The sequence below is a fragment of the Coptis chinensis genome, chromosome 1, assembly GCF_015680905.1.
Source record: "Coptis chinensis isolate HL-2020 chromosome 1, ASM1568090v1, whole genome shotgun sequence".
Lineage (NCBI taxonomy): Eukaryota > Viridiplantae > Streptophyta > Magnoliopsida > Ranunculales > Ranunculaceae > Coptis > Coptis chinensis.
The window spans coordinates 73576219-73589187 of NC_141456.1; the positions used below are offsets into that span (position 1 = coordinate 73576219).

A 12969-nucleotide genomic window follows, 5' to 3' on the forward strand; every position below is an offset into this window, starting at 1 on the left:
GAATCAAGACTAAACCTCCATTAGAGGGGTTTGAGGAAGCCTTGATGAAAACTTGATTGTGTAGTGTAGAAATAGTTGTAAGATTCTATTCCACTCTTGAAGGTAGTTGATTCGCCATGAGAATGGGTTGAACTTCCTCACATGCTAGTCATTATTTGGTAGAGATTGCCATGAATGATTAGGGATTAGAACGACCAATTCTTATCATAAGAACGGAAGAATTGGATTATAACAATCTATGCTAGTTTATTAAGTTGAATTCAAGGTGGAATCAAATTCCCCTTAATTCTTTATCTAGATTCGAACCTTAGTATTTGAATTGCCACCGTAGTATAATTTTCATCATTACTCTCATTGATTTGATAGACTGATAATCGTAGTTAACTTAGATTTCTAAAAAACTAGGAGTGGAACGAATCTTCTATTCCAACTCTATTGCAATAGCATCGAGAGTAGAAAATTTTGATAACATTAAGCAAGAAAATAGTTTTAGTTTTACTTACGTTTGAGTCTCATTACTTATTTGTAGATAAAACTATCGTTTTTCCTTTTATCACAAAACTAAGAAGTTGGGTTTGTAAAGTACCAAGAGCTAGATGACAGCAAACAAAAGAGATGCTCCTAGAAGTTCTACACTCGCGTCATAACAGCACCACTAAGCTTTCAATCACCTGGAAAAAAAAACAAACAAATAAGGCATCAAACGCGCATAGCAAGTATAGCTACCCAATAATTCATCAAGTTAGCGAAGAGAGAATGTAGCAAGAGAAACAACAAAAATGCAATTAATACCATACATACATGTACCCAAATAAAAGAGCTAGATATAACACATCAAAGCGTACCCGTATTAACTATCATGTTAACTAATGGAAAGGAAAGGAAATAATGAGAGTGGTCCACTATGGAATAGAAAGGAATGGAATGTAATGGAAACAGTTTTAAAATTGTGTCTGTTTGGTAAACTGGGGAAATGAATAATCCTGTTTGTTAAAAAAAACTGTGGAAAGGAAAAGAAAGTTGGAAACAGACATCATATTACCTAACAATTTTCTTTAAACTTATAGTTCCTGCGAATCTTTTTTTTTGGCATGACCTATCCTATTTTGGGAACATATATCATACATGACACCTGTAAAAACAAATTCAGCATATAGAATATAAAAAAAAAAAAAAAAAAAAAAAAAAAAAAAAAAAAAAAAAAAGACATAAACTACCCTGTTTTATCAACACTCGTAGAGTATAAACAAGATTTCCTACACCTGCAAACAACACATGCATAATATTATCCATAAAACTACCACAACCATGTACCCCATAGTGCATTTAGAAAATAACAACAAAGAACTAGGTTTAAATCCTCAAAACATCCACAACACTTAAAATAAACATCAAAAAGTGCATGTTCCTACGATATAATCAAAGCATACAATTTCATACAATATATATCAGAAGGTTCTTGAATTAGTATCAGCAGAGAAAGAATTATATCCCGGGAGGCATATTAAATCATAAGTAAGATAAATTGCATTTTGCTTATGATGTTCATGCGGAGATAATAAATAAATAACATATTTAAATATGAAAACAAAGATAGTGCCTAAAAGAGGACAGCAACAACAAAGAAACAGAGTCTATGTCTTCATAACCAACTAATCACATGCTTTGGGCGTGCGCATTTAGCTTTGTTTCGATCATAAACATATATAATCTTTCGTTGGGCATGCACATTTAGCTTTGTTTTTAGATTCCTAGAAATAAAATTCTTTATGTTTATCGACTCACTTAATATCATGGTTCGCATGTTAGAAATAGGTGCTATCTACCACTTTTTTTTTTTACAAATCTAACGAATTTCCCACGGAATTCCTTAAATCGTCTGTCAACAGCAAAATACTATAGAAGTATAACCAACCAAATACTAGTCTTCACAATATGATTGGAATAAGTTGGTGAGTATTCGTCAGTTTCTTGTTGATGTGAATAGTCTACTTTTTTTTCGATAATAGAACTAGTCTAATTAATCCATTCGCATTGTTGGGGCAATTGCAAATAAAATGAATAAAAAATAACTCTTGCGTGTAGCTAAAAGAAGCAGGTTTTCCACTTTCAAATTTGAATTATTATCTTAAATCAGTCAAATGAATAAGTTAATTACCACAAAAAAGTGTAAGCCCAAATGGCAGAATTTAATTGTCATCCATTTTGTGATAGTTAAGATTAAAAAAGCATGCATATAGGACATCACCACCAACAAATTTACACAAGAGCATACAAAATTAACCTCATTAAATCACTAGGATTGCAACTTCAACTCTTAAGTCGCTTATTACATCTATCATGGTAATAGCTAGCATGAAAACAAGCAACAGAAAAACTACTAATGTAATTTACAAACAAAGTATATGTTGGTTGTCTAACATACCGCCCTTCCATTGATTTGATTGTAATTTCGGTCATAAAAATAAAAAACAAAACAAAACAAATCAATGGAAAATAGAGAGAGAGAGAGAGAGAGAGAGAGAGAGAGAGAGAGAGAGAGAGAGAGAGTAAAGACTTCCTTACCTGAAATTGGAGATGAGGAGAAGTGATGAAGACAAATGAGGAAGATGAAGAAGGGGGTGGTTCCTTTCTCCCTGGTTCTCTTTCGGTTCTATTTTTTTTTTTGGTTTTTTTTTTGGGTTTCTTTTCCCTAAAATTTAAAATTTGAGCGCGGACTCAAAACCATTTCCCTTTCCCCAGTTTTGTTTCCGCACGGTCAGGGGTGTCAAAATGGCCCTCAAACCCTCAACCCGCCCTCCCCGACCCAGCCCATGGGCCGAAAAAGCTCTCAAAATGAGGCCCTCACACATTCGTGGGCTGGGCCTACCCGGCCCTCAAGCCTTTGAGAAGAGGATAAGGGCCTAGACTTTGAAACGTAAGCATTCCCTTAAGCCCGGCCCTCATTAGGCCCTCAACATTTATTACATATATTTTAATAAATTTTTTTATAATATATTTCATTTTAGCATTAATATGCTAAAAATCACTTAAAAGAACGTTTATCTATTACGTTTGCCAACCTTATAATTTCATTATAATATTTTATTAAATGAATTTAACTGATCTTAATTGACTAATACAACTTTAACAAGTTTTTTTTAGTAGTTTGAAGGTTTAATTGTGAAGTGCATTCGATTTTATCATTTTTAACTAGTGTTTCTAAATTTATTTTGTAAATCAAATGTATAACATAGTATCCGGCCCTCACGTTTGGCCCTCAAGCGCGCCCTCTCAAGAGGGTTAAGGGGCGGGTAAAGGCTTCGAGATTTAAGCATTAGCCCAACCCGACCCGACCCTCGAGGTAAATGAGGGTAGGGCTGGCCCGGCCCTCAAAGCATGAGGGCTTCATTGTTTGAGGGTCAGGCCAACCCGGTCCAGCCCATTTGACACCACTACGCACGGACAACAAGTTTTCTTATCCATGGGGAAACAAATAGCTATAAAACTACAGAAAAGGTGGACCACACCTCTTTTCCTTTCCTTTCCCTAGCCTTTCCTTCAGAACAAACAAGTTTAGGGCATGTTTGTTAAATTTTAACTAATGGAAAGGAAAGGAATGGAATGGAATGGAAACTGTTTTAAAATTGTGTCTGTTTGGTAAACTGTGGAAAGAAAAGTTAATTGTGCCTGTATTTTTCTTTCCTTTCCTTTCCTTAAATTTTTTAGGTCTGGACCATAGACTCAAAACCATTTTCCATTTCCCTAGCTAGTTTTGTTTCCGCACAGAAAGTATATTTCCTTTCCATGGGCAAACAAACAACAAAAAAAACTATGGAAAAGGTGGACCACACCTCTTTTCCTTTCCTTTCCCTAGCATTTCCTCCATAACAAACATGCCCTTAATTGATCTTAGTGATGAGAGAGAAAAATACCTGATTGCACTTTCATTCGTTCTTCCTTAAATCCAGAGCGAAAAAATTCATAGACTAAGCGGTTTCTTTGTTGATGGGGTATCGAGAGAGAGATGGGGGAGGGCGGGAGGGCGGGAGAGAAATTTTGAGCAGAGATAAGAATCGTAGCAGAGACGAGAGAGAGAGGAGAGGATATGAGGGGCATCAAGAGAGAGATGAGGGGGCGTGAGAGAAAATGTGGACAGACAGAAACCTCTAAAGCACGGACGCACCTCCTAATAGGTTGTGTCCGCGATCGGTTCTGGGATGCAAAGATGGACACACGTTGGGCGGCGGTCAACATGGTCAAGACGCTTGATCAACTAAACCGGATCGCGGTCAAGGCACAATCGGGCGCCGGTCAACATGGTCAGGCCGCGGATTTTGACCTAAAAAAATAAAAATTAAATCAAAATAATATTAAAAAACTCAGTTTTTTCATTTTTTTTGTTTTGTTAAGACTTATGACATGTTTTTAAAGTTTGATTAGGAAATATTAAACTTAATTTTGTGGCTATTTATTTTTAATAGTTTTGAATTTATGAATGTTGATACATTTAATTTAGTTTTTAATGTTTAATTTATATAAAATAAAATTATAAATATTAATTAATTTCTGCGTCCTTTGCTGCGTTCGCGTCCTACTTTTTTGAGATATAACCGAGTCGCTACGTCAGTGTCCGCGTCCATGTAACATAGACAGAAACCAACCAAAAGCCTTTTTGGGTCACATACCCCCACCCAGCCCTCGATCGTTCGCTCCGCTCACTTGATTATGTTGAGCACCAAGTTTTGATCTGCCAAAGTATGGATGGTACATACTATGTAGCATCTCGTTTTGGGGCATGAAGATGATCCGAACGACATTGTCAAATCGTTTTGCTCATAGAAAAGCAATCTACGGATGTCGTTAAGGCTCATTTCGTCTGTTTAGGATGATATATCATATGTAGCATCCAGTTTTTAGGATGATACATACTATATAGCATCCTGTTGAGCACAAAGTTTTGATCTGCCAAACTATTAATGGTACATACTATGTATAATCCATAGCTAGTAAATTCGCGGACTGCTAAAAATCGATAAGGAAATTATTCGCCAAAACTTTGAAATTTAATCATAATAATACGTTTAAAAATTCGACTAAAAAAACGATAAAAATGGCAAACATACAATTTGTCTTTGATACGGGTATAATACGGAAAAAATCGGATATATTTTGTTGCATTACAAGTTTAGAATGCAATAAATTGTCATAATTGCTCGTTAACTACTCATGTATAACTCAAATTTTCATTTATATTTACTTGCTAACACTTTAGTTCTTCGATATTCTTTAGGTATGGAAGGTTCTAACTTAAGTGGATTTTCAAAACCTTCCATTTTGAAGTTGCATCATACCTTTTATAGTACGTTTTTTTCCATTTAAAAAATACGGACCATATTTTTTGGTAATTATAAGCCTGGATCATAGAATTCGTGTATTAATTCCTAGGTTTGAAACGTTCGCCTTATTATTCATAATATACGTAAAAATGTATAAAAAAACGGGTATTAAACACGAATTTACTAGCTATGGTACCTACAAGAGTTTTGGGGCTCGAAGAGTGAGGATGGTACATATTATGTAGCATCCATTTTTTGGGATGATATATACTATATAACATGCTGTTGAGCACAAAGTTTTGATATGCCAAAGTATGGATGGTACATACTATATATCATCCATTATTATAAACGACCCCTAAATATCGTTTGGCTCTATAGTCCAACGATTTGAGTAGGTTGTTAGGGCCAATTTCGTCTGTACTGCCAAAGTATGGATGGTACATCCTATATACATCCATTATTATAAATGGCCCCATAAGATCGTTTGGCTCTATGGTCCAGCGATATGAGTAGGTCGTTAAGGCCAGTTTCGTCTGTACTGCCTAAGTATGGATGGTACATACTATATACCATCCTTTATTCAAAATGCTACGATACATACCATATACCATCCTGTTGAGCAACTAAGAATGCTGCAGTGAATAAAATTCCAAAATCTATTACAAAAATCATGTCAGAATCTATTACAAAAATGTCAGAAGATTTCGCAACGAGTGCTTAAAATAACTTGCAGACTTCTATGTTGTTCGAAGTCAAATATTCTTTTTCCCTTACATCATATATTTATCATTCGGAAAAAGACATGTCCATCATCACTACAAAACTTTTGGAGATCCGTCTTGAGGCTCGCACCCAACATCGTCATCTGGGACATCATCATCATCAGGGACATTATCAATCGATAGGCCTGTAAGTTTAATATTTATATTGCGTTATTTATCTTCTAAAGTCATAATCATTAGCAGGTAACACTGAAAATGAGCAAAAATGGAAACATTCGCATACCTTGCAAATTAGGTTTGGGCATATGTGGACACCTACGCTTTGTATGCTCTGTAAATTGACAGTTGCTACACTTGTTCTTTCCATCTCTCCCATTTTGCTCAGCAGCTTCCACTACAACTACATAACAAGCAACCCAAAATAAAACTTCATCTCTTCACAAAGGAAATTTCATAATCCAAAAGTGAGATCTACATAGATATGTGTTATTTTTCTTAAAACGTCTTAAGCGCATTTACTTACATAAGTAAATTTATTTAGAAAATATACTCGTATAAGAACTTACATCCAAAATCTCTGTTCAACTCGTCATCTGCAGCTCAAGCATTGCTGTCACACCCCGAATTTCGACAGAATTCGAAAAAACATTATTTGTTCCCGACTCTTCGATCTCCGAGGTGTGACGCACTCTCCACTTCCAAAAAACCCATAAACAGTTTAAATATGCGGATAATTAAAAACCAATAAAAATTTTAACTTAAACAAAAGTCTTTTTCATTACAAAAATTAACAAATGAAAATGCAAATAACCTTATCTCAACTGAAAATCTATATCACCTCAAAGGAAAACAAAGCCTATCTTGAAATGCGACGCTAACGCAATCTACAAGCAGCAACCAATCTTCTTCAACACTAAACCTGTCAAGACTTATCAACTATGTTCATTTAATGAACACACCCGATAAGCAAACATGCAAATCGGGTCAGCATTATAAAAATGCTGGTGTGAGTAGTTCTTAAATACAACATATACTTATACCAAATATATACACAATCTATACGGCAGTTAGTTCCTCCACCGAGGCGCCTTAACTTTCCACGACTAATACAACATCCTTAAGTTCAATAACTAAGGCAAGTAGTTCCTCCACTGAGGCGCCTTAACTTCCCACTAACCACACAACAAACTATACGCATAATAAATAAGGCATGTAGTTCCTCCACGAGGCGCCTTAGGTTCTAACTAAACAAATAACCAACCAAGCATATTATATCCGTACCGCATTTCATGCTCAATTACAGAGTGGGTCGTCTCTGCCCAAGTAATGAGTTTGACCCACCCTTCTCCAAAACCATATGCAATCATCTATCTAAAGATATATCATTAACCAACATATTACCATAATTATATTAATTAAGGCTTTTTTTGTGTGTCCCTAAAATTCACGTCGTATCTATGTCTTACCTAGTTTCCCTGGCTACCACAATCGCTTCCCAACACCGAACATGTACATCCACATGCCTCCCCTTACATAATGAACCACTCCGTGCGTAACTACCCTGAACGGGATGCCGCACACCAGATAACCCTCACACGAAAACCATTATGTAAGTACTGCCACTATTCGGCATAAAATATCACGCGTCTCGTTCTATTTTGCTAACGGAATAATCAAGCCACTATTCAGCTACGCTAGAAGGGCCATTCAGCTTTACTGAAACGCCAGAAGGGCCAATCACATTACTTACGCCCGAAGGTCATTCAGATTCACTGAAACGCCAGAAGGGCCAATCATATTTCACACGCCCACACAGGGCAAATCACATAAGTTGTGGTAGCTAGGTTCTAGGATTTTCGTTACGTAATTTATTCAAATGTCATACATTTATGACTCATAAAAAATTCCACTATATCACGTGCAGGTCAAATACCTTATTGCACTAAGCCACAATATTTAGAAATATCTCAATTATATCTCGTAACCACTTTCATTCTTTCACGTGCCAATATATTATTGCACTACACCACAATCCCGTGGAAAATATCCACAAATACTCTACTAGCATCTCACAGATAAAATAATGGAAGTGTCTATACATTTATTTCTCCAAAACTATTGTCTTTAATATATATATCCCAACATATTATATAATGTCACAATATCAACGTCAAATCTTAATTAGATAATGACAACCAAATTTATACAAGCTTCCACAGCATTTTAGCATTTGATTTGTCCATACAATTTAATATATAAAAACGTAACACGGTTAAACAATCAACAGTCCACAATCAAAGTCTATGAATCTAAATCCGTATATAATTTAATACTCATAAAAACATATATATCAAAGTCTTATTAAAAATTCCCCGCTTGTTATGTGCCAATATATTATATGCTTTACATATTACTCACGTCAAATCTTAATTAGATAATGACCAACCAAGGTTATACAATTTCGATAATATTTTATTGCTACATTTGTCCATATTCTTAAATATGTGAAAATCTGGAAAAATTCAACCTTCCACAGTCAACGGTCAAAGTCAAAGTCAACACGTCATGGTCAAAGTCAACACATCATTGTCAAAGTCAAACTGTCGTTTCCATGTTCGACAGGTTCCAGGGTCATAGCCATGGTTCATGGCTAAGGGCAAAGGTGCATGGCTCATGGGCTCATGACTAAAGTAACGGTTAAGGTCGGTTCGAACCCAACTAGCCAAGCCTATGACTCAACCAAATATTCAAATAATGTTAGCCGGATCCAACATAAAAGCCAAATCCGAAACCGGCCCAACAATAGATTTAGCCCAACTGGAAATATCTAAAGGGAACAGATCCACTTAAAACCAAAATGACCCAGCCCACAAAATAAAAGAAACCCGGCCCATAAATACAAAAATTAGAACTGGCCCATCAAAAACAAACTAATTGGAAAAGGCCCAACCAAAATTAAAAGAAAAGAATTCGGCCCAACCAAACAAAACCCATTTACTTCGGCCCAAGCATTCTAAGTTAATATCCGGCCCAACCAAAAACAAGCCTATGGTTTTCGGCCCAATCCCACGTAAGTTAGAAACTGGAAAAAGAATTGGGTGCCCTGGATCGTGACTTCGGTCACCTTCTCCACCAGCGCACCAGCAAGTTCCAGCCACCACCATCTCCGATCGTCCGGCCATTTCAAGCCCACGGTTTTGATCCCCGTGACAACCCCTACCACTTTAATGAAAGCTAAAACTCCATTCTTGAATTTAAAATCTTCAACCCAAAACTGGATCTGGAAAGCTTCTCGCCACCATTAATGGCTTCTCTCCGAGCTTTGACAACCCTCCTTCGACAGCCCCACCCACTACAATCAACTATACACTAGTCTAGGTAAAAGCCCCACACTCCAATTAAACAAAAAAAACAGCCCAACCACCGGTTCGGCCACCGCCAGTTCCGATCGCCCACCCAAACACCAATAACCAACATCCAACATATAACCCCCAGACATCAAACAACCCATCATCCGTCCACAACACAACAAAAACCACATTTCCAGTTACATAAAAATGGTACTGGCGATATCTTGGTCCTAGTCTTGGCCGCCATTAATGACCTCTACAGAGCTCCAACAGTTCTATTAAGTATTTCAATGCTTAACTAAATAACTATACTAACATCTAACCAGTCCAAAAATTCCACGTGACGACGAGAAAAATAACCCGACATGGGAAAAGTAGAAAACTAAGCGCGAACTAAAACTCTGACAGTAAAGCTTTTGTGAAATAGAGTAAAAATATAACTACTCACCTTAACTAACAGCTCGACGAATCCCTCGTAGTCCGAATCATCGCGCTCCACCCTCTAGCAATCCAACTTTTATCTCTGCCTCTATTTTTATTATTTTTTTATTCTCCAAAACCATATTCTCTAGAACAATGTGATTATATACTTAGGTTTGAAACCCAAGCCCAATACAGACTCGGGCTCAAAAATCTGGCCCGCGTATCCCAAATCCAATCGAGCCGATTTTTAAATAAATAATTTAATTAATTAATAAATATAAAAATATGTATTTTAAATACGGGCGTTACAATTGCTCTCAACATTCTCCCTATTTACACCTACAACAGAGCGCACCACAAAAAGAAATGCGGCCAAATAAAAATCACAAGCAACTGCCCCATCAAAAATAATCAAACAAAGTGTTAATAAACAACTGAGAAAATGAATCATTACAATATTAAACAAGGTTGTCACCAACTTATATAACCTTACCCCTACCTTTTGGACACAAGCGTGGGCATTTGGGATTCGTGTGCCCTACGATACCACAATTGCCACACTTATTTCTTTTCATCTCGTTTTGACCTTTTAGTCTACTAGGATTTTTGGGCCGACCCTTGCATTTTACATATGGTGGATCATTAACTGATTGATGATGTGTGGTTTTAGAATGAGTAAAAGGAAACTCGAAGGGAATTGGTGGGCTGCATTCAAAAGTTGATGGAGTATCATCCATTCTATAAGTTCGATCATGAGTAGAAGGTATGTCAGAGTGAACACGGGGCCACCATCCGGCGTAGATCGAAGTCTCATAATTTATTTGGAAAGAAGCTAACACGGCTTTAAAGGCTTCACCGTCTTTGAAGTTTTGAAGCCCGCAAACATATATCTTTGCAGTTGCTTATAAGTTCACCATAACGAACGGCTGTGGTAGACCAATTAGAATCATTTGGACCGAGTACTCTAACAACTGATTTAGCGACCCGGGTCCATCTCCTAGAAAAGCAGCTTTGCGGAATTTGTCGAACGTCATCATGTTTGTAAACTGAAATTATATGTCTACAAGGTAATCCAGATGACTCAAATAGTCCACATGAGCAATTAGCTTCCCTTTCTAGGATGTTGTATTTCACAATTGACTTTTTATGTCTGTTTAAATGACGACTTACAGTGTATGCCCGAACATTCTCACTCGCATCTTCTCTACCCTCTACAGTGTACATCGCTTCTTGCTTTAACTCCATCATGAAAACATCAAAACAAGCTCGAGTGTAGATAGATTCAGCCTGTTTTGCATATTCATCTAAGTGGGTATCGATAACAGGCATACTCGTTATAGTCTTCACCTCTTCCTCATGCTCTCTCTGGCAGATATTCCAAACTGCAATTTCCAATTTCCCAAAAATATCAAACAACCGCATGCCAGGCCTCACATGATGTCATATAACAGAATTTATACTCTCACACCACTGGTTGCTTTTACAACCAGCAAAGAAATAACCATGGAGATAAGCTTTTGACCACTTTTCCCTTTTTTCGTATATCATTCCCACCCAATTGTGCTTATCAACCTTGTAATTTTCCACGAACTTTTCCCAACGTTTATCAAATTCATTGCGGGAGCACTTCATATTCATCATCGAGTTGAAGGCTTTTAAAAATCCTTGCTTGGGGACATTCTTGAGGCAATTATTCATGATGTGCCAACAACACAAACAGTGCTTCGAATTTGGGAGAGTCAATATCAAAGCCTCACTAATCGCTGGGTCACCATTAATAATCACAGATTTTGGGTGCTCTCCATACATTGCATCAATAAATGATTGTAATACCCATTTATAAGACTCCACCATCTCACTTGTCATCAATGCAAAACCAAAAATTACTGTCTGTCGATGGTTGTTGATCCCAGCAAACACTACAATCGAAATCTTGTATTGATTGCTCCTGTATGTTGAATCAAATAACAACAAATCACCAAAGCAACTATAATTTATACGTGAGGTGGAATCTGCCCAAAACAGCCGAACTAGCTGCCCGCTCTCATTTAATTGGTAATTATGGTGAAAGAAAGGATCTACCTTTGTCTTGCTATCCATGTAACCTAGCAGAGTGTTGGCATCGCCATCAATACAACAAATTCTCCTATCATACCCCAATTTATTATACAAGTCTTTCTTCAGAAAGCCAACATTTGAATATTTTCTAGCTCTATGTACAAAGATATCCATTATTTTTGCAATGACGAATGCCCACATCATTCAGAGTCCTAGCATATTCCAAATCATGTTGAGGCACTTTTCTATGTGATCAACTGAACATCAAGCTTGGATACGACACAAGTGAATGTGTGTGATCCCCAACAAAATCTTTCACAATCCACAACTTTGCTTGGAAATCATAACCAACCTCAAAACGAACTTCACATTTAAATCGAGTGATTGCTTTGGGTGCTCTTTTGCGTTTCCTCGGTATGAGACGATTTGGATCTCGTTCGCCTGCAGCTAAGCACAAAAATCTTTGCTTAACACGAACACGATTTTTATGAACTCTCAAAGTATCCTTACGAACACTAAAGCCCACTACTTTGGCATAATCATTATAAAGTTTGTATGCCTCCTCCAAAGTTTTGAACTACAAAGAATAAAAAGTTGTTTTGTCTTCTTCATAAAACCTATCAGCCTCTGGCCTACTCACGGATGTATCCCTGGTGTCTGTAACTTCATCATTTTCACTATCCACCATGGAAACATTTGATTCATCCTCTTCCTCAGACCTAAAACTGTCAGAACATGTATTTCTAAGCCATTCTTCGTCATCCTTGGAGATATGATTCATGTTAGAATCACTACATAAAACAAATGGAGACTTTTAGCACAAATTTACACATTTCTACACCCTCTAAATGATAATACTTGTAAGACATTAGAGAGGGGGTGCGGCCATTTACCCCCAACAAAACGGGTTGGCACCCATTTGGTAAAATAGCAGTGCCATAATGGTTATTCCATCAATTTCCTTTCTTAATATGGGTTTACAGCCCCGTCCAGGCATATTTCTTTTTTTGTTGTCCAACAAGGATGACAAATGTTATCTATCATTCATTATTGCCTCTAGAATGTTTCTGAAGTTTGAACTGTTCATTACAATGA

The 12969-nt window shown here is 36.8% G+C and overlaps 2 protein-coding genes and 1 long non-coding RNA gene across 3 annotated transcripts; all 3 read right to left on the reverse strand.

The window, feature by feature from the left end:
- Positions 1–5959: 5959 nt before the first annotated feature.
- Positions 5960–6814, reverse strand: LOC147525158 (uncharacterized). The gene is made up of 3 exons (XR_015221081.1): positions 6610–6814; positions 6327–6443; positions 5960–6228 (listed from the first exon to the last, which is right to left on the reverse strand). It is a non-coding gene; the product is annotated as an uncharacterized LOC147525158 (long non-coding RNA).
- A 4442-nt stretch (positions 6815–11256) lies between these two features.
- Positions 11257–12048, reverse strand: LOC147525159 (protein FAR-RED IMPAIRED RESPONSE 1-like). Its single transcript, XM_086578439.1, has one exon. It carries the CDS (start codon positions 12046–12048, stop codon positions 11257–11259), a length of 792 nt encoding a protein of 263 aa, XP_086434565.1.
- A 79-nt stretch (positions 12049–12127) lies between these two features.
- LOC147525160 (protein FAR1-RELATED SEQUENCE 5-like) lies at positions 12128–12655 on the reverse strand. The gene is made up of 2 exons (XM_086578443.1): positions 12515–12655; positions 12128–12451 (listed from the first exon to the last, which is right to left on the reverse strand). The coding sequence occupies exons 1-2, from the start codon at positions 12653–12655 to the stop codon at positions 12128–12130; spliced, it is 465 nt and encodes a 154-aa protein (XP_086434569.1).
- Positions 12656–12969: the final 314 nt, after the last annotated feature.